Source organism: Aplidium turbinatum, chromosome 15, assembly GCF_918807975.1.
Source record: "Aplidium turbinatum chromosome 15, kaAplTurb1.1, whole genome shotgun sequence".
NCBI lineage: Eukaryota > Metazoa > Chordata > Ascidiacea > Aplousobranchia > Polyclinidae > Aplidium > Aplidium turbinatum.
Genome location: NC_137486.1, coordinates 6,842,406 through 6,865,357, shown reverse-complemented (window position 1 = coordinate 6,865,357; position 22,952 = coordinate 6,842,406). Strand labels below are relative to the sequence as shown.

Genomic DNA, 22,952 nt, shown 5'->3' with positions numbered 1-22,952 from the left:
AAAGTTCTTTGAGAGCTCAATCCTGGCAGTTTCGCATAGCTCACTTGCAATGATTTTGAACCACTAGCGCTGGTGCAGTTACCGAGATTGACAGGCAGCATATGCGATGAACTAATCGAGATTCCGTAGTGGTTGGCCGTTGAAATCAAGAAAAAGCTTCCTCACACACGTTCAGCCACTGACCTCACCAACAAAAGAAACAAGGCTTAAGCAATGGAAACAATTCGAAAATGACCCATCATACGCAGAAATGAAGGTTCCACCATCAGAGTCCCTCCCCCAGGAGCAAACGCTCCCTTGGGCGAAGTGGAAAAACATTGAAGCGACTCCAAACTGGTGTTGGCCGTACTAAATCTGCAATGGTAAAGTGGGGTCACAACACGGGCCCAGTTACATGTATCTGTGGCACCAAGCCTAAAAAGTGGACCGTGTGCCCTCAATTTACCACTCAGTGCAGCAAGTGGGACATTTTAACATACAAAACTCCGTCACAAAAGAATGTGTCGATCTGTTGTGTATCAACCAAATTTAAAAAACTCGATGGAAGTGGTTTCGTGTAGCATGCAGAGAATCCTAAGACCTGTAAGAGTGCAAACATGTAGGCTACAGACAGTGGCGTAGCCAGAAAAAAAATTTGGGGGGGGCCAAATATTTGATGAATTAAAGAGAACGACAAAATGTTTGATTTAAGACATCACCACCTGATGTGCAGTGGCGCATTCTGGTGGGTTAAGCAAGGGAAGCAATAAAGCTGGTGGGGGTTAGAGCGTGCCGAAGGCACGCGTATTCTAGGGGGGTCCGGGGGCATGCTCCCCCGGAAAATTTTTGCAAAATTACACTTAAATAATGGATTATAACGCTTTCTGGAAACACTTTCAGGGTAATATTTGTATGAAACTTATTAGCAGATAAACAGCTATTAACTTATTAAAGGTAGCTCTTATCTACACACAAACGGGCAAAAACTGCGGCTAAAATTAGAGAACACAAAAAACTCAGCTACACAAAAACCCTACAGAGTAAGCGATTCTGAAATTGCTTCCACAGATTAGTTAAAAGAAGCGTAAATCGCGTAAACTTTGCGCGATTTACGATTTGCAAAATTTATTGGTGTCTTTTTGTGTGTCTAAAACAAGTCCTGGGGGGTGTTAATAGCCAGATGTCTTGGAAAACAATATAAATTTATACAAATTATATTATATTTTCAACAAAGGGTTCAACTTCGGAATCCAAACTTTGAAAATTTGGGGGGGGCCATGGCCCCGTTCGCCCCCCCCCCTGGCTACGCCTATGGCTACAGACATAACGTAAAAGAATACCAGAAAAATCAGATGCGAACTAAGACGAGCAACACAATTGAAAAATGATGATTAAGTATTTAATTGCAATCAGCAATGCATCACCACATTATGACGTCATTTCAGCAACAACGATTGATGATAATACAGTGGAGAGCATCCAACTTTTATAATTCAAAATACTTCTTCGGTAAGTTGCAAGCAGCACTCTTCCCAGAAAACAAAATCCGTGATTTTTACATTGATTCACCGTCTCCAGACCTTGAATAAATGTAAAAATGATGGATTTTGCTGTCCGAGTTGTTCTGATTATATTATGTACAAATTTTTGCCACTACACTTTTGTCGTGAGGAACTTTCAATAAATTTATGAAGTGGATCTCACACAAGAAATGCTGATAATTAAAGATTCTAATCGCTCACCCGGGTTACATACAAGACGGCAAGACGCAAATAACTGTTTACCTGTAAGCAGCTTTCTAGCTGTGCAGAACATAAGTTATTTATAACAATATTTATTTTGAAATTTGATTTTAAAGCACTGCACTAGCTGTGGTTTTAGGGTTAGGTTGTCAAAGCTGAGATAGATGAACAAAACAGTGTGTTTTCACATGGGAAAGCAGATATGGATATGAAAATGCATTTCAAAGCAAGCTACTGCCGACATTACCATTACTTGATCACAATGTATACAGGTGATCTAACATACATTTCATTTTCACCACATAGTTTAAATTCTATTGTAGGCTAAGAAAATCAACTACCAATATAACATTTACAAACTTCACAATGTTAATAAAGCATAAAAATTTGATTTTCATTGAAAGCTACCATAAGAACCCAGCTGGCAAAAGCGTCCTTTTTGCAGACGTTAAATCAATGGAAAAAGATCCACTTTTGTCAGCTGCATAAATGTGCATAGAAATCAGGGATATGATAGAAATTATATCATGATTGAACAAACACCACACAACATGCACAAAGCAATCAAGGACATAGAATCAATAAAGTGAGTTTGTTAGCCAAAAGCTCTACAGTTACGACTGTCTGATGATGTTAAAACAACGTATTTTTCAGCGTTAAAAGGTCCAGCAAGTCAACCGTTAAATGTGTTGTCAGCACCTGTTGGCGCATTCGTAATCTGCAAGTGGCTGCAGTAGACGAGGTTTATTTACCAATCAGAAGGCAAAATTTAAATCAGCTGATTGCAGTACAAGTACGACTCAGGCACGTGAGAAACGATATTAAATGAACGTTTTGCCGTCGCCAGCGTGGCCTATAGGTTTAGGGCGAGGGAATAGTCATTTCGATTCTCACCCATGCCATTACTCTTTTTTCGTCTGTAATCACAAAACATCGTTCAAAGCAAGAATCAATTCTCTATCTGAGTGCTGGAAGGCTCACAATGCTGCAGTCAGCTGGTTTACAGAGAAAGTTGTCCTATGTTAACGTGTCTACCGGTCAAAATACCCCAACTATTGCAGCAACCTGTAGATTACAAATACGCCTTATGTTGCACCAGCTGGTACACAGAATCGTTGGCTACGTAGCCGAGTGGTGAGAACCCTTTTCCGACGTTCGAAAGGACGTGGGTTCGATACCATTTGCAAGCACGAGGAAGTATCTTGCAAAGACACAGAGACAATCGACTTTTCTTTCGACTAACTTTATCTAAATCGTCAACCACTAAGCGTAAGTGCGGATGCAAAAAGAACGATGTAATAATATCTAGATTCTATATGATACTTAGGATTGTGTTAACAGCTCAATCCCAGACAGCAAAGTTGCCATTTTTATAACGACTGGCAACTTTTACTGTCTGGGATAGTAATTGGATAACCACAGTTTTATGCTGATCACAAAGCTATAACATTTACAGATGTTTACAAGATAAAAAACCAACAAAATTACACAGCAATGCACATCATGCCCGATTGAAGAATCATGGAGGAAGACCGTCTTCAATGCTTTCCTAGTCAAGAAAACGCACACTCATTTTTCGATCAATCTCTGTTTTGTGCATGACCTGAACAAGGACAAAAGCAACATTTCTTTGTTAACGCAACCTCGCAAAACCGCATTATAAATTATCTCATCAGCTTTAATCATTTGAAAGAAGCGTGTTTGTTCCATTAAACCACTGAAGTGGTTGTGAACCGCAAAGAACTCGTTTCGGAAAATTATCGGCAACATTAAAACGGACAATGTTGATTTAAATTGTACAAGTTTGTTTGCTTAACTTTTCATATGCAAATATGTCGGCGAATTGTATGATCATATCTTTCCAACATTGAAGTAATCAAATTTTACGTCTAACAAGAAATAAACGTTTTGAGAAAAATGTACCGGTACTCCACATAAATATAGTGTTGTAATAAATATTGTCATAGCAGAAAAATGTTAAGCAGAGAAAATTTAGCAAAAAAAATTATCGCCTTATTATGAAGATTTCACATGCGGTGAAACAGGCTGTTAAGGTAAAATACAATTTAAAATACATAGTAATTTCAATTATTTAAATGTAGTGTGCTGACAAAACGGCCACCCTTGACATTTTCTAGGAAATGATTTCTATTTTCGAAGCGGACAAACACGTTACGTTGGTTACTTAAGTTTACAAGCTGTAAAACTTTTAAAAAGATTACAGTCATCATACTATTTGCTTGCTGACTGTTTGCATGGTTAAATCCGTATCGGCGCAACACTCAACCAAGTTCGTGGTTCACATTCGCCACTCAGAAAAAATGCGATTTTTACATCGTTTTACGTTTTCACAATGATGCAAAATTCGCCACCTTGCTAGTTGGGCAACCGCATGCGCTGTGCATGCAATCACATGGTTTAAAAAGAGCATTTTAACGCAAAGAAATCTTTTCTTCAATTAGAGTTAAGTGACACGCTCTCTTAAGACAATAATACAGTGCTTGCTTTTAAAGTTTAGTCAAGTTTGCACACATTCCATGAGAACTAAGACAAAATATTTACCGTTTTGAATTCTTCGAAAGTGATTTGTCGGTCGTTGTCCTTGTCAGATTCCAGCAACGTTCTTTCAGCAATGTGGGAAAGCTGTTCTTGGTTGATGTTTGAACCAACCAACAGCTTCAGAATCTATGCACACAAGAACACAATACTAACACTTTAAAACAGTTCAAGTTTGAGTCCACTTTACAATTACATGACCAAAAAAGTTTTCTGAAAACAAGGATTGCTACTTCACTTGAATCAAGTTACACTTCATGTTATTGGTTAGTATTTCTTTCTTTTTTTTAAACTTCTTCTATTTTAAACTGTTAGGTTTGGTGGCCGTGCTTAAATTTACTTTCATCGACGTATCCTTTAAATTTACATCGCATGCACGTTTTAAACTTTTTTGGTTTTGCCGACGTTTCCTTCTGTTGGTTTTATTCCCGTAAACTATTGGTAACTTTATCATTGCTGTTGTTTTTGCGACAAAGAAAAATAAATTGAATTGAATTCATTCCCAGAAGACATTTTACAACTTGTTTATTCATGTTAGGATTGAATTTAAAACGGAATGAAAAACCACATGTGCATCGAAAATAATTGAAATTAATGCAAATTTTATTTGCAACTCAATTGCAACTGAGCAATTCGCCACAACAATTTTCCTCAAGCTTAGCAAAACGCATGTCTTACATTCAAAAGTTCTTCCTTGGATATCATGTTGTTATGATTGTAGTCGTACATGGAGAAGACAACTGAAAATCCAGACAAGTAAATAAGAAAAATAAATATATAAATTATAAAGTCAAGTAACAGCAATGTGCAACTAACAGCGATTTGAGCAAAAGCTGGAAAATTCATAAATATTGCAAAAAAGATGATAAATAATGTTATTCAATATGATGTCATGTTATGCGGGAAATAGTACTGTAGGAATACAACTTTATCCAGTCATCAAATTTATATTGCAAGCGATGGTGTAGAAATATTTTCCAAGCTTTTGATGGTCATTGGTCATAAATTGACAACATAACAGCACTGCTCCTTAAACACTTAATATTGTTACACGAAAACTGAAGCCGATAGCATTGGTATTCAGATTGTTGCTTCTATGAAGATGAAACTCACATTTTAGTTTGTGGTCTCGGCTGTTGAGCGCCTCTGCTGGAGTTTTAGAGCTGCAAGGACGAAAATGCGCCAACGTTCTCATGAACTGGCGGAAGTTGACATGTTCGTCGCTAAAATGAATAAACAAATGACAAAACCCAAATAAAACAAAAACTTACATAATTATATAAGTCCCCACACAACATGTTTATTTCTAAATTGATGAATTCCATAGTTATTATAATATTTGCACTTTTTGATATTATATAATACATATCATACCTTAAAGTGCCTCTGACAGGTAAATAAATTCGCTAAACTTACCTAAGATACCAAAAAGATGACACCCACAAACTTTCCTGACCAGCAAATCGTAAAAAATACCAACAGGCTACTAAGTTACACGCTTGCAAACTTTCATTGGCTTTCTGCGAATCTGGCACTCATTCAATTGCGAAAATAAAAACGGCAACACCGCTGTGACGTCACCATAAGTGGGAAGGATACATTCTTTTTCTGTGTTGACTTGGTAAGGTATAGTACGACTACTGCAAAACGTGAATGTGTGGGGCTCTTTTGGTCTAAAGCATGTGCAAAATAAGAATTACCGAAATGAAAAAGTGAACTTATTATTACTATCAGGTTTAGATTAAATAGGTTGAGTTTATTTTTATTAAACAGCATCTCAATTCAATTGAAATTGCAGTTTCGTACGATTGCAATTTGGATAACTTTTTATTTGTCCTAATCTGGCTATAGCCATTTGCAGTGTAACAACAGTATCTCACAAACAATAAGTCACCCTTAATTTATGGTTGAGGCAATGCCTATAAATTGCTGTTTATGTGGCAGTGTCACTGTCAGTGACAAGACCGTGTGCTTTCTTTTCACGCTTTTCCACAAAACAATGTGCTGAGGAGAAAATGGTCAAAGTTTTCTTTAGGTTTCGAAAGTGAGATGGGCCATACAAAACTAGTCGTATATATATGTTCTCTTCACTTCACTGAAGGTGATTTTGTTATGGTGGTGCGTTTGCCACAACTAGCACTCGAGGCGGTGCGTTTGCCACAAGTGCGAGTCTATGCCCCAGCCCAATGAATGTGTATGTTGCCATGAAGTGCCACAGACGAAAGAACTTTCGAAGAAAAACGCATCTAGTTGTGTTGCAAATTTGACCGATTTTGAGGCACACTTAGGCTACATCCTATAGTTCTGGGTACTTTTTTTATGAGGAGCAGGAAGAACTGGAGAAAAACCAATAAACCGAAAGGATAAAACGGAGACCTATCAAAAGAGTAAGGATGCTATATTAGGCTAAAAATGCCCCAAACGCTAAAAATACACACTAAAAGAAGTGATTTCATTTCCTTGGCACAGGCAGTATCGGTTCGTTGCCTAATGCCAATACAGGCACATATTGGAGTGGATACTACAAGGTGGTGCTCTCGGAAGCAACAATCGGATTGTGCTGCCGTCATGCATTGTTTGGCGAATCCGAAACAAGTTTCCAAGTCCAGATGGCCATTACACCGGATTTCAATGGCCAACTGAAGGCACATTATGAGAGAGAGAGAACTTTTATTTATTTATGAATAGTAAATATGAATGATGATTCGTACGATTTCTTCATTTTTCACTTCAAGTATATTTTAGGTTTTGTAGGAACGTATCCAGTACAGTTTCAATTCAGTACAGTTTCAGTTCAGTTCAGAACGTATCCAAACAATAAATCTTTGAAACAAGCAACCGCTTGTACCAACTCCGACCAAACTGTGATCCACCAATTACATCTAGAAAACATTTGTTTCATCCGTCGCTAACGACGCACACCTAGGATGACGTAACACCACCAAAGTCGTCCCAGAGCAGTGAAATATGGAGTTTCGCCTGTGGTGGCGCTGCGGAGCAGATGTTTGATATAAATTACGCCCTAACCAGTCGAGCTACAAGATTAAGATTAAAAAGTTCGCTAAGCATAATTCTGCGCTAGAATATGCTTAAAAAAGTTACTATACTTGGATCCAATCTGTCAGGGGCACTTTAAGTGTATTGCAAACCACAGAAAGAAAAAACTTGAAAGACAAATTTAAAATTTTCAAACTGATTATTATACGGTATATACATTTAAAACTCTGCAAGCAACTGGTACTAAGGTACCACCTAATAGTGGAAAACAAACTCCATTTATAACAACAACAAGGACAACACATTCATTCCAACTAACAAAAACTTATTTTCAAGCATATGATATACTTGATATCAGAGGTGGGCAGTAGCACGCTACTTTTTTGGTAAAAGTAGCGGTAGCGGCGCTACTTTTTAGTTAGAGTAGCGGCGCTATTTCTTTCCAAAGTAGCGGTAGCGGAAGAGGCGCTACTTTTTAGTCGCACTCCCGCTACCCGCTACTTTTTAATTTAAAGTGAAAAAAATACTCGTTTTTTTGGCAAGACTGGCGTGGTCATACTGGTCAAGCAGCTATATAATCGGTTTGGTTGCAAAGTTTCGGTCTTTTCTAGCTGACGTCAGCTTTTTCGGCGAATGTTTCCGTGTAATGACTAATGAAGCCTATCTGCCAGGCTTTAGACATTCTCCAGGGCGAGTCCAAGGCGTATTACGGAGTCTTGCTTCCAACCATTACAATTTGCGTGAAGAAGTTGACCGAGATCAGTGATCTTGTGACCTGTGAGGAGTTGAGAGTGAAAGTCCTTGAAGGGGTGGAGAAACGATTCAACAAGTGCTTCAACGACATGAAATGCGTTATGGCATCATGTCTTCATCCCTTCTTCAAGACGTCGTGGTTACTATTTCTGCACTATGTTTCCACGGAACTGCAAGTCACTGCGAAAAAGTCAAGACAGGTGTAATTCGACTGTTGCGGGAGACATCAAGCCAGGTTGATACGGAGAAGAGTGACACCAACACCAGTCACGACTCCCAGGATGAATTTTTGGTGTGTTGGCGCCCCATCCCGTGAAACGTCGGTGCAGAAGGAAACAGCAATTGTGGACGCCTTTTTTCGGACAGGAGCAAGTCCTTGAGCTTTTCGAATACCGAGTTAAAACATCTGTTCATTAAATACAACACCACCATTCCTTCCAGTGCTGCGGTGGAGAGACCTTTCTCTGTTGGAAAAGATGTGCGCGAATGCGGGCAGAACTTAGTGACTCTCATTTTGAAATGGTTGTGTTTTTGAAAGATACGTAACAATAAATTTCCCTTAGAATGTGTTTTCTATAACGACGTTAAAATGACAGTGTGAACGATCGAATGATAACATTCGTTTCCAACGTCATTTTTGTGTTACTAGGGACTTGAGTGTTTCCTAGATTCATTTTAGACAAAAGTAGCGGAAGAAGTAGCGGTAACGCGCGCTACTTTGGTCCGAGTAGCGGTAGCGGGTAGCGCGCTACTTTTGTAAATTGATAGCGGTTAGCGGTAGGGATTGGCAAAATAGAATAATTAGCTATTCTAGAATTATTCTAGAATAATTTTTCTAATTTAGAATTTCGAATACCTATTCTAGAATAACTTTGTTTAATTTCAGAAAATGTCAAAAAGCTTTGTTTTTATTCTGGTTTTATTGAAGACACATAATGAAAAAGCGGCAACGAAACGTAAAACAACAGTAACTGCCCAGGAGAGCAAGTCTTTGTTAATTGTTACAGTGTAGAATGTTTAAAGCTTCTAAATGCTATCTGAGTCGCAAATTTCGCAATTTTGATGCTGTTAATCCCGCACTCGCAAAGGATCTTTCTCAGGATGCAGAAGTGGCAGGAGTGGCTAAATACTTCCCCTCAAGATCAAACAACAGCGGGAACTTTTCTTAATTTTTGTTCCACCATTCAATTGCATCTCTGTTTTTCACTTTTGCCTAAAGGTGCGATCATATTTCTTCGGCAGCTGAAAGCTGTTCGTTGTCGTCATTACTTGATGCTGAAGTATTTGTCACTTCAACACCGGAGCTCCATAGATCAATCTATATTGGATTGCTGCATTGTTGTGGAAATTCCGACGCTAGGTGTAGCGGTAGCTTCACCCAGAGTTGAATTGCGTTTCATGTTTAGTACGATGCAAATTCACAGCACAACGGTCTTCCGACGACGTCCACAAACCGCACTGGTCATGGGAGCTGGCTAGCCGTTTTCGCTAGAGCGAATAGCTATCGCTGAGCCGAATGTAATTGATCGGCGAAAAATCGATAAAAAATTTTGGTAGTCGGAAAAGGGGATTGTTTCATTTCGGTTTGGAAAATTCGATTCGAAATGTGATTTCAATTCGAATAATTAGATATTCGGATTGCAACTATTCAAAATTCTATATTGCCCATCCCTAGGCCGGTAGCACGCGCTACTTTAAAAGTAGCGGGTGCCCACCTCTGCTTGATATAGCCCAGCATTTTAAACATTGTGATTTTCAAACAAGAATAAACATTGACCAATGAAAATTTGTAACCTACCCAATTTTTAATACAGTAGAACTCACCTAATTTGACACCTCAAGGAAAATTCGAAAACCATATGATTAGAAAAAACGTCAAACAAATATATTACAAACTCGTGGATCTTCTACACAAACAAGGCAAAACCATAAAACGCTTTTGTTTATTAAGCAGACGCTACCCTTCCACCAAGACAAAACTAAGTGACACACCAGAATGATAGCACTTCTTAGAAAACACTCACCCTTCTGAAAAGAAAGAATGGACAATTCGTTCTGCAAGTGGGTTTATAGCAAGTTCAGGAATACGAAGGAAATCATCTGCCCTGCAATGTATTAATCACTAATAAACAATTCTGAGACATAATTTTTAAACTATCTGTATTTTATATATACAAAAAACATCATGAAATTTATCTTGCTTTTGGCCTACTATTTTTAATGTATGTTAGTTTATTTAGTTACTGTACCATAGAATATTAATCTTAAATAGTATTTTGAATGCAAGCGGTGGGTATTGATACTGTGAAGGGCAACCATAATCTCAAAGTCTAAAGCTCCAGAACCACACCAGCCTGAAGTTTTCGTTTTATATGATCAGAAGTGTATAATATGGTTTTGTTGTATGAAACAACTTGTATGATATAGTAAGATGCGGCAAAAACAAACAACCCCTAAAAAATTTTAATGTTGCACTAAATTAAAGAAAGGCCTACTAAATGAAAATTTCAAACGGGAATTAAGCATTAAAATGCGTAAACTGAACATTCAAGAATACATTTCAAGAAAAATTACTGAAAAAAAATTGTTTTCAATGGCGCTGGCAAGGCCCAAAGTCCAATGTTTCATTTGCTTTCATTTTTTTCAAAATAACCACAAGTGTAAACACTGCTCGGGAATACATCATAAAAGACAGCAATAACAAAAGCCACGTTACCACATCTGATGTTTTGAGCAAACTGTCCGATGTTTTGATGTTGAAATCTGATGTTTTGATGTACATACATACATAGGCGCCGACTTTTATTTTTGCACGGGGTGGCGGATAGCACAATATGGCAACCTAAAAACTTTCAAACTGCATGTTTTGTTTGATTTTTACTAAGCGTGTTTCGTAGATGCAATTGTTATTTCACACCTGATTTGTAGCTCGATAATTTACAAAGCAACTTTAAAACAAAGCACAGGAGGTATGTCGTGAATTTTATTGTTACGTTGCTGCTCTGACACTTAACATTTGGCAAAAGTATTTTTGCGAACAGCAGCTCTGTCAATCCAACTGTCAATCAACTGGTCAAGTTGTAACCGTGAAGCTTCAGCTTGATAAACATTTACAATTAGGACGTGGTTCAATCGCTGTTGCGTCATGGTAGATCGCAAGTAGGTTTTTAGGCTCCTGAGTGCACTAAACGATCGCCTCGCAGGTGGTGGAAGGCAACGATAAGTATATTTTCACAATGCAGACCACGTTTGAAAGCATTAATGAAATTGTTTCATTGCTTGCAAATAGATCAAGCAGTTGCGACATAGTTGCAAATCGGACAGAATGCTCTATCTTTGCATCTATCGTATTCTAGCCACGGGAAGTCGCTCTCCCACGATTTTTGATAGCTCCTCCCTTCAACAGCGATTATCCTGCTCGTGCTCGGTTCTTTCACCTCCCTGATAATGCTAACGCCTTTTGGCAGTGGTACACTTTCGTTTCGTTCAGGCGTTTGGTCACTTTCATGCTGGCTGAAATCCTGACTAGACGGTAGACGCAACAAAAAATGACTCAATGGAGGGCTGCAATTTTGAACGCTTTTTCAGTGGCATCTTTAAGTTGAATAAAACTGGAATGTCGGCGAAAACTTTTACTGGACGACTTTTCGTAATTTTTTCTATGATGTATGAAAGGGATAAAAACAATTGCTGCGCGGAAACAATCGGCCACCCCCACTAGTGGGGAACAAACCGACGATGGATTATGATGATGATGATGTAACAAGCAACTCCTGTGTCAGACCAATAAATTCCCGCCTCACAGTTTGTCACGCATTGACACGGTGACGCAATATTACTGCATGAAGTAGATAACAAAGTAGAAATTAAAGCATGAAGTAGATGACAGTACACTCCAATTGAAATCGGAAAATAATTCAAAATGCAAAATGTTGAGTAATTGAAAAAGGTTGCTTTTATTATTGGGAATTGGCAGGGGGTGTAGCTTTCCTCGAATAGAATCACGTAAACGTGTAAATTTACAGAACGTTAAAACTGCTACTTTACTAAGTGCACTTTTTAAATAAAACTCAAAAAGTTTGAAAAATTGCATTTTTTTAATGAAATTTGAAAATTGATATTCATTTAGGGGGTGGAGCTATCAATCATCGAGATAATTTTATTTCCAAGTATTTTATAGCTGGCATAATTTATAGCGATATTATGAGCAGTTTAAAAATTTTCAAAAAAGATTTTTGAGGGAGGCAAGGGAAAGATCGTATTTTATTGATTAATAAATCCCATTGTAAACCTAACAAATGTAACAATGACTTATGACAAGTAACAAATAAAACGATCGCAACAACAACAACAAGGAAAAAACTCGTAGCCACGTGTTGCGTAATCTTCACGTAGCCTGCTTGATGTTACGCGAGTATCATGCTTGTGACAAAAACAATCATTTTCTTCGCAATCCTGTATTGGTTCACCTCTTGCTTTACGTTGACTTGAAGCGAAAACCAATGATCAAAAAAAGATTTAAACGTCCGTTCAAATTACATTTATTTGCAGTAAGTAATGTAACCTAAATGGGGTGGCTGCCACCCCGCCACAGCGGTTACGGGGTGGTGTGGCCACCCCATAACCCCGTAAGTCGGCGCCAGTGCATACATACATAGCCTACAGTCAAATCGCCCGCAGTAACAACTATTGCGAGATCAGCTGATTGCTAGTCTCTAGTGACGCAGACTGTACAGTCACACGCTTCGCTGCTCAAGCCCAATCTCGATTTGAAAGCTCTGACAAAAGCATGCGCGCAATGGTGGTCAGACCGCAATGGGGCAAAATGTTATTGAAAATCGTTTTATGGTAGCATGTTAAACAGAAAGAACATGGAAAATCGTCAAGTCAGGTTTTTCCTTTAGTATCCCTTTTAAAATTTTTCAACATTTTTACAATACATTTAACCTATGAAACTATTGTCACAGCGAGTGTTTTATACTGTTTATTTTTCTGACAATTTAATTTTACATGAAGGGCTCAAAAATCACAAAAAAAAAAACTTTTTTTATGATTTTCTAAACTTTTGTATGACACACTTGGTACCAAATATTTTGCTCCTGTTTTCAGTCAGACAATGTCCCATTGAACAGCCAACAGTAGTCCCATAAAAATAAAGTTGCTAAGATGAAAAGTTTTGTTGAATGATGTTTATTTTTTAAGCCACATTTTTAATACCAACTAGGGCAAAAAAATACGAAGCAGGACATTAAGGCGCGAACAAAACGGCGCGAGACAAAAAGGCGCAGAAAAAAGGGCGCAGAGACAAAATGGCGCAGAGGCAAAACGGCGCAGACAAAACGGCGCAGACAAAACGGCGCCAAAGTCAATGTAACAATTTTTTTTTCTTTTGAAAATACTTAACTCAAGCGCTATAGTTGATCAATAATAGTTTTGATTCAAACGCGTTGCTCACTTCAAGTTCATTTGGGAAGCACGAATAACATTATTGTAAAGAGAAACTGCTGTGCAATAATATCTAATTTGTGATAATTAAATGAGTTCAATAACACTCAATGACATTCTTAATTCAAATGCGTTGCTCCTTAAAGAAGTTTAAATGCTTTTGATGTCATCCGTCGGCGACTGGCCTCCAAGGAATGGACACGGACAAATTATTTCGGCTTGGGAGGGAAGTGTTGGAAAGCATGTCCAAAAGTTTAAACCAGAAAACTTTGGAGAATTTTTTTTTAATTGCTGAAAAAAAAGTAGCCTACTGTTGTGAAATGCAGTGCGTAATTTCATTTGTGCAGTTTCGTTCAGTTGAGGAACATTGCAAATTAATTATTTTACCAGACAGCGCAAAAGACTTGAAAAAAAAAACCTTGGCGATTTCAAAACAAGCAATGAGTGTGAACCGTGTTTTTCTACCTTACCACTATTTTCGTAGGCCACATTCCATTCTCAAAACTACACAGCTGGTAAGGAGCTAAAAATAGCACGCTTGAATCAAAAACTTCAACAGTCAAAGTTCCCGTTGTGACATCACAGAGGTCGGTGAGATGAAAACAAGTCCGATTGCCGCAGTTTGTAGAAAAATGCTTTGATCGTACATGCTCTCCCAGTCAGCAAAGATGGTCTTTTTTACATTGTTTCAATGTCTGCTGACGATAAATCAATGTAAAAAGGACCAGTTTTGCTGGCTGGAACATACATCATAGTGTTAATGTGACACAGAACTAGTAAACTCTTTAAAGTTTAACCAGAATTGTAAACAGTTGTATGAAGTATCAGTTGTAATGTGCGTTGCTGTCTAGTCAGCACAGACACCTTCTCAACAATTACGCCCATTCACAATTACTGCAGAAACGTAGTAAATAAACAATTCCTGATTTCGCTAATCATCGGCAAACCGTTGCAATTTGTACCCAGCTCGAAAAGTAAAAATAAAACCCGTCTGGTTTGCCATAGATTCCGTCCAACTGTGGTATTGATTTGCATCCTATCTTTGACACCCATCTCTCTGAACTGTCACGTGCGCTAATTCTGTACTACAAAGCAATTATCCAGGTAACAATATCCGCCACTATTACTTTGATTCAACGTTGCCAGACTTTGAATCAACATCAATGCAAAATCAATGGAATTGTTAGCTGTGTAAGAATATATTTTTGCGGCTTGTAGCCAAATCTGCCTACATCTCAAGCAAACATTTGTTTCCGATCTTCGTACCTTTCAAAACAAACAATTTTCACATCTAAGCACTGTGGTCGCACTTTTGCCAGCTGGATAATTACAGAATAAATAGTTTCTTGGCAGTTGATAAGCCGTCACGGTTGTTAGTGTGAGAGACAGAACGCAAAGTGTGATGCGGGAATATTAATCTCGCCGTATTTTGTCTTGAAAATGATGCGACACAATCTTTGAACTTATTGCAAACAAATGTACGCTGTTTCAAATTGCTCCCCGACCAAATGTGGTCTTTACTTCCCGACTGAACTTGACTTCAAATATAAGGAGCAACGCATTTGAATTAAGAATGTCATTGAGTGTTATTGAACTTATTTAATTATCACAAATTAGATATTATTGCACAGCAGTTTCTCTTTACAATAATGTTATTTCGTGCTTCCCAAATGAACTTGAAGTGAGCAACGCGTTTGAATCAAAACTATTATTGATCAACCTTCGCGCTTGAGTTAAGTATTTTCAAAAGAAAAAAAAATTGTTACATTGACTTTGGCGCCGTTTTGTCTGCGCCGTTTTGCCTCTGCGCCATTTTGTCTCTGCGCCCTTTTTTCTGCGCCTTTTTGTCTCGCGCCGTTTTGTTCGCGCCTTAATGTCGTGGACCGAAAAAAATACGATCTGTTTTTTTTTTGTCACATGCATAAGTGTAAACATGAAAAAGCAGAAACACACTTTTCATCACTTCCAAATAAGCAAAACATTTTCCAAAATAATTAGAATTGTTGCCTTGTATAGCAGTGGTTGGAAAACGGGGGGGCACGCTCTCCTTGTGGGCACATGAAGAATGTCTAAGGGGGGTGCAAAAGTGGTAGGATTTTGCACTTGTATGCTACTGTATTGTTATATACAAGTCATGAACAGAGATACTGGTAACATCTTACCCAAGGATCTTACCTTGTAGGCTATCATGATCATTGACTGGTGAGTGGTGATGTGACTTATAGCCTAGTTCCCAGAGCTTAGGCTACTGTTTCTTTCATTGTTCGGTAACAGGGATTGGTGATTGCTTGTTAGATTATTTTGGGTGAAAGTGAATTTTTTTCACTACTTGCAACTGTGAAAAAACTTTTCTTTCAACATTTTCTTCCCACTGTTTTTTGGAACGAGCACATTTCAAAAAGTGGCAAATACGCACAATTTTATGTTATGTTGAAGAGGAGGATTTTATGTCATATTTGCATTTGTTCAGAAAGGATGTTCTCTACGCATGTCTTGTGTTGTCATTTTAATGTCTGCATGTGATTAATGTCATAAACTGTAATTCTACTCATTATAAAGCATGGTTAAGAAAAGTTGACTTTTTTTGCCCCAGTCATGATTTTAATGAATATTTTTTATAAATAATGCACAGAAGCAAGTTAATTTTTTTCAAAAAGGCACCACCCACGTCCCACATACCTTTACAGCCAATGTAAAACAGTTTTGCTTTGAACAATGTTCACAGGATAATTTATACCATTGTTTGTGTTGTTGCCTTTTATGCGCCATCTTACTTTACTATATATATATAAGTAATAATTACACATCAGGGACTCAGGTTTGATACAAATGCGGCTGCTGTCCAGATCACATGTTGCTCATGAAAACTAACCAATCGCCAGCATGGTTGCAATTAAAGAGTGCTGTACCGTACGTATTACGATTTTAAGACATTTTTGATAATGATGAACAAAAACGCACAGCCCACATTAATCATGTTTATTTCAGTTTTGGTATTTTCATTCAAATCAAAACTATGTTCTCTTTAGCAAAGCCACACGTCCGTTCTTTGCTAAAGAATACAAACATACTTCAATGGTGACAGTCTTGCAACTTTTCATCCTAGGTTTATCTGGATCAAGCGCCCGCGGTTTTTTGAAATGTCTCACATAATCATTGATAAACTCAAAGTCCTAGTTTTCTTCCACTGATCCTCTCCCCTTTAGTAAATATTGCTCTATTTGCATCATTTGAAAGTGATGAGAATAATAATGCATGAACCTAATGTAAAAACCACTGCAAAATTCATGCTTGAGTGACCATTGTTCAATAACCAGAGGAATTGGAATACGATAGGCCTACCTTTTACAGTAACCATGGTCACTGCCTAAAATGGCGCACAAGTCACACAATGCAATGTTAGTCAAAAAAAGAACCATGCAAAATAACTTGTTAAATTTTTTATTGCACTTACGATAAATATCCACATTGCTCTTTATCCAAACTTGTGAAACGACTGAAGAGTCTTATGATCTGATTGGCCTGAACTAAAAATACAAGCAAAATTTAACCATAAAGCTATGCTGACATATTACAAACAACATAAAACAGTTAAAAAAAATAAATAAGAACATTAAAATACATTATAATACAAAACTTTTAGGTGTTATTTCAAACTGATTGTCCTGCTTTGCTATCATACACGCTATAACGTCCGCGTTTTGTCGCTTCTACCTTTTTCTATATATACCTCTGTTATGTTTGTCATATACTGTTAGTATACTGCTTAAACGTATCAATCGCTTATTTGAATCAAAACCTGAAATCCCAAACCAAATCCAATCTCATGTTAAGTAAAAACATCGGTTAAGCATTTAAGCGCATACCGATTAAAAGAATAAGTCGGATAAAAGCATCAGGATTTGCTTCTAGTTTGCATACTTCATTCATTTAATCGTATAATCATACCCGTTAGCGAAAAGAGAATGTCTCTTTTTTGCTTCGCATTATTGTCTGCAATGTTCAAAGGTGAAATGAAGCAAAGGTGAGACAGACGCATGCGATCAAAACAAAGACAAGTATCTGTAATCCCAAGCCATAATCTTATGTGCTAGACATCGCACTACAAAGAACCAATTTTCGCACAGCTGGGCTTCATTAAAACAGAAAAGCACACAAAAGGAATAATCACACTAAAGAAGTTTAAATGCTTTTGATGTCATCCGTCGGCGACTGGCCTTCCAAGGAATGGACATGGACAAATTATTTCGGCTTAAGAGGGAAGTGTTGGAAAGCATATCCAAAAGTTTTTACCAGAAAACTTTGGAGAATTTTTTTTAAATTGCTGAAAAAAAGTAGCCTGCTGTTGTGAAATGCAGAGCATAATTTCATTTGTGCAGTTTCGTTCAGTTGAAGAACATTGCAAATTAATTATTTTACCAGACAGCGCAAAAGACTTGAAAAAAAAACTTTGCAATTTCAAAACAATGAGTGTGAGCCGTGTTTTTCTACCATACCACTATTTTCGTATGCCACGTTCCATACTCAAAACTACACAGCTGGTACGAGCTAAAAATAGCACGCTTGAATCAAAAACGTCAACGTCAAAGTTCGCGTTGTGACGTCACAGAAATCGGTGAGATTAAAAGAAGTCCGATTGCCGCAGTTTGCAGAAAAATGCTTTGATCATACCTGCCCAGCCAAGTCAGCAAAGCTGGTCTTTTTTACATTGTTTCAACGTCTGCAGATGATAAATCAATGTAAAAAGGACCAGTTTTGCCGGCTGGAACATACAGCATAGTGTTATGTAACACAGAACTAGTAAACTCTTTAAAGTTTAATTAGAATAGTAAACAGTTGTAGGAAGCATCAGTTGTAATGTGCGTTGCAGCCTAGTCAGCACAGACATCTTCCCAACAATTACGCCCATTCACAATAAACCTTTTTTTTTAGTAAATTGGTTAAAATAATCAATCGTATAATCGTATCAAAACGTCTGGCAAATAGGTGATTCGATTAACCGATTTCGTCTGTATACGCACTTTTTTCCAGCAACAGCGCGCAGCCGCGCATGACCAGTAAAAGTGACGTAAAGATTAAAAAAAGGCATGGAACGGCTGCATTTACGGCGCCGTAAATGCAGCCACTTCCTTTTTTTTAATTTGCTGTAATTTGAGAATTTCTCTGGGTAATTTTCCGTTCGTCATAAGAGGATGTGACCGTGTTTGCCGAACAACGCATTTCATTTTTGCTCTCAACAAGTTAGAAATTCACATCCTCTTATGACGAATGGAAAATTACCCAGAGAAATTCTCAAATTCCAGCAAATTAAAAAAACTCTAACTTCATTACTCATATTTGAAAAGACGTACAAAATTGGGCTGTAGGCTACTCAAATTACAAATTGACTACAAAAATACAGCAGCCTAACGATTGAGTCTCTTCGGGTCTAAGTTTAGTTTAAAACAAAGAACGCTTCCGGGTAGTATCGAACTCATTCACTCTGGAACACCAGTCCGAGAAGTATCGCACGCGCCACCGATACAGTTGAATATTATTGTCAAATTTAGAACTTATATAGACACTTGCTTCTTCTCTTCTCGTCTTTTGCTTTGAAAGAGAAAAAGGTGCCTATATTGTGACGTCACGACCGGTCAAAACAATCCGCTTTATAATGAATGATCTCACAAAGCACACCCCATTAAATATATATATATAACATAGTTGCTTGTGTTTTGTTTGGTTTCATTTCATTGAAATCTCTAGTAAACAAAATACCTATGATATTATAAATCTATTTTTTTTTCTTAATCTTTTCAGGGGACGAAATCGGGGTACGAAGTGTTCAGGGGACGGAATAGGTTGCATCCGTAAAATTGTACCTATGCTGCTTGCAGGCAACATGTAAAGATTGTTTTTCTGCAATTTGACCTACGCAATCTAACTCAAGAGTGTAGAGATGTCAGGAAATGTCAGGTCAATATGGCTTCCATTAAAAATTTGGAAGTGGATGCATTTACGGCGCCGTAAATACAACCATACAACCGTTCCATGCCTTTTTTCTAATCTTTACGTTTAAAATATGGCACGGTCGTAACACCTTAATTAATTTTTTATAAATTTAGAAGAGAAAAAAAAGGCTAGCACTGAGTTTTTTATGTTTAAAATTCTATTACTTATTCATAAAATTTTTAGGTGTTTACGACCGTGCCATATTTTAAACTGATTTTGCGTTGTGATGGTCAGAACTAAAAACAAACCAGGCCTCGAGATTCACGGCGGACACGGCGGTCATGTCCGCCGTCACAGCATGTGATGTCCGCAGGAAGTACCATCTAGATCGGTCATATTTGTCCGCCGAGAAACAGAGATACAAATCGTCATTGCATAGCACGAACAATTGTTGCGACTTGCGAATATATTATTTCCGGCGGATGCTAGCGCGCATCTAGAAAATGTGAATACTGTATCCCTTAGCTTCCATTCAAGCAGGAAAAGTTTCGATTTTTACGTTGCTTCAACGATTGGTGACATTGAATCAACGTAACAAAGGTGAATTCTTCGCTAAGAACCGATGGGAGTTACCGGTACTTTTACACTAATCACGCGCAACTTAATTCAAGTATTACGTCACAATGTCTGGATTTGATCTCCGAGTAATATTGATAAGGCAAGGTTGGTTACAAAATTAGATTAAAATACGAGTAGGCTATTATAGCAAGATCCAACAAAATTTGTTGAGTTAAGTTTAATAGTAGCTTTAGTGTACAAGTTTTCCGACTCGTGCCCAGAGCATTGTGACGCAAGAAGCCACACGACCTCGTTCGGTGGAAGTTAATCAGTTATGCGGCGTAAGCTACACGGCGCTTCGGCTCTTCAAGCGCACGTCGTTGGTCTAATGAAAGCTTTTCAGAGTCAGTGACTTTGCTGAAATTTTAAAAAGCCTTCTAAACCGTAGCTATTGTTCTCAAATGGCGAAGAATTATCAAGATAAAGTGATTAAGCATGACGATCGACGCTAAAACTGGTGTGTCCGCCGTGAGACTTAATTTGTCCGCCGAGATAGCTGCTCAGACCGGACACGTTTGTCCGCCGTCAACAAAAGCGAATTTCGAGGCCTGCAAACTAAACTGAACGACCACAAAAATGCGTAGCCTAACGATTGAATCGTAACGTAGCCTAACTAAAGGTTTGAGAACAAGACGTCTCTACGGCTGCTTGGGCGGACCATAAATGGAGTTCTGAATGGAAGTCAAGCGCCACCAAACTCTATTCGTTCATCCCCGACGCCGACACACACCCAATCGGCCTAACACTACCAAGACAGGACGTCGGGCTTTTCTGCTCAACCATGCACCAATGGGGAATGGCCTCTTCCTCCTTCTGTGAATGTGGTGCCGAGGAACAGACCGCAGACCACATCATCAATGACTGTTCCATCTTCAAGCCACCTAACGGAGTGGAAGTTCTGCGTGTCATGGATATTGATGCCGAATACGAATACAAAATAAAAACTTTAGACAGATAATTGATAGCAACTTGATAGGATTAAATTGCATAATTCAAAACAATACATAAAATAAAAGATAACTACATAAACTCGAATGTTTTCAGCAAAACTTTCTGCTCTCATCAGGAAAATAGGCTAACTTAATTCACTTGACGAGGGCACAAAGTTTTTGCCAAAAATGTTCAAGTTTATGTAGTTATCTTTTATTTTATGTATCTTATTGTTTTTGAAATATGCAATCCATTCCTATCAAGTTGCAATAAATTATCTGTCTATGGTATTCAAAATTATCTCTCTACCGAAGCTACCAGTACCGTACTGTAGCCTATAAATTAAAACTTACAGCCAGTTTCTTGTTGAATAGTTTTAACTTCTTCCTCGCGCAAATGCAAAGAAGATTTGGATCCCATTTGTAGTTTTTTCAAAATACTATCATTACCAATTAAGTTTTTATAACATTAACTCACTGCATCAACTTGTGCTTGCACGATGTCTGGACCAAACCCTGAACAGTGAATACAAAGCAATAAAAAAAAATTGAGTAATCAGTGTTGCCAGGTGGCCACCAGCCTTCATGCAAGCAGCACTCCAAAATTTTATTTTATTTTTCATTGCTGGCGCGAACATGTAGAGAACGATAAAGTAGACACACAAACTTGACATCAACGAAAAGAAAAGATGATATAGGCCTACTGAAAGGTTAAAAATATGCATCGATAAAACAGTGTTTGGAAAACATTATCTTAGAAATGTACATTATTTCGTTGGTTGTAAAAATAGGCTTACAATCAACATTTGTGACTGTAATAAGGCGATTTAACCCTATCTGGTATTTGTTTCAAAAACACCCAAAAAGCAGGAGACGTGGCCATTTGGCCACGCACTGACTATTGGCTTATAACTCAGCCGCTAAATATCGCACATTTGAGAAAATTTGCATGCACAATTGCACATAAACAAGTGGTGCGAAGTTAGTTGAGAATTGGGGGAGATAAATCAACATTTTATCAAATTTTAGAGGGAATTTGAACATTGGGGAATGCATATTTTTATACACAGTTTTAGTGGTAGGCCTACCGGTAGTAAGTTTATTAAACAATCACCGGACCTCGGTAAATTAGCTGCTAACAGTACCGTATCCTATAGTATAGGCTACAGATAAGAAACCATGGAGATAAAACTGCTACCAGTGCTCTTGTGAATGACTGCTGCAAGATTAAGAAACAAGCAAAGAAAAGTTGGTACCTCCAGCAGGATTCGAACCTATGACCTTCGAGTGAATACTTAGTTTTTCTAAAAAGAGCAGAAGTTATTCTTTTCTTTTTGTCCTCTCCTTCACTAGAATCACTATAGGCTACCAATGGCGTAGATGGGGGCGGGGGGGGGACCGCCCTGGGCGGCACGTCTGGGGGTGGCACTTTCAGACTACAATTTTTTATTTTGATTATTATCTGATAAAAAAACGCATTTCATTTTACATGCTTTTTCTTGAAGGGGCGGAAAAATCTGAACCCGCCCCGGGCGGCACATTCCGGCACATTCCCTAGCTACACCACTGATCACTACACTTAGAATTAGTGCACTATAGGACAAAGTCACTAGTCAGGAGACTGAATACAATCGAAGCTACAGAAGAACTACTGCAAATTTATGACAAAAATAATAACTTTCAAACACATCACAAGAACTTGTTACAACCGAACATATTGCGTCTTACGGTAGTGCGCATTGAAAACTTATTGGCAATGTCATTTATGCTGATGTCATTAAGAATATTTTGGTGAATGTTGCAAACAATGCTAGCATTTAACCTTTCCTGTCCCAAAGTATTTCTCAGCCAGGCTTTCAATCTAAGAAGATTGCAAAACAACCTCTCACAAAGTAGAGCTTACCCGAGCAAACTAAGGGGATTTTAATCAGCTGGATTATTTGAAAATAGAAAGGGTTTTTCCAACTCGGACAACACCTGGTAAGCTCTTTTAGCATTGTAC

At 38.0% G+C, this 22,952-nt stretch overlaps 1 protein-coding gene across 1 annotated transcript; it reads right to left on the bottom strand.

The window, feature by feature from the left end:
- Positions 1-1,362: 1,362 nt before the first annotated feature.
- LOC145784781 (calcineurin B homologous protein 1-like) lies at positions 1,363-21,461 on the bottom strand. The gene is made up of 7 exons (XM_082596631.1): positions 21,305-21,461; positions 16,927-16,999; positions 10,052-10,132; positions 5,391-5,500; positions 4,956-5,017; positions 4,284-4,406; positions 1,363-3,324 (listed from the first exon to the last, which is right to left on the bottom strand). Exons 1-7 carry the CDS (start codon positions 21,369-21,371, stop codon positions 3,271-3,273), a joined length of 570 nt encoding a protein of 189 aa, XP_082452757.1. The 5' UTR covers positions 21,372-21,461; the 3' UTR covers positions 1,363-3,270.
- Positions 21,462-22,952: the final 1,491 nt, after the last annotated feature.

Coding starts and splice junctions, on each gene's coding strand:
- LOC145784781 (XM_082596631.1), bottom strand. CDS start 21,371: ATGGGATCCAAATCTTCTTTGCATTTGCGCGAGGAAGAAGTTAAAACT. Junction 17,000..21,304: donor TATTCAACAAGAAACTGGCT/GTAAGTTTTAAT, acceptor TTGTATTTTTAG/TTCAGGCCAATCAGATCATA. Junction 5,018..5,390: donor CCGAGACCACAAACTAAAAT/GTGAGTTTCATC, acceptor CTGGATTTTCAG/TTGTCTTCTCCATGTACGAC.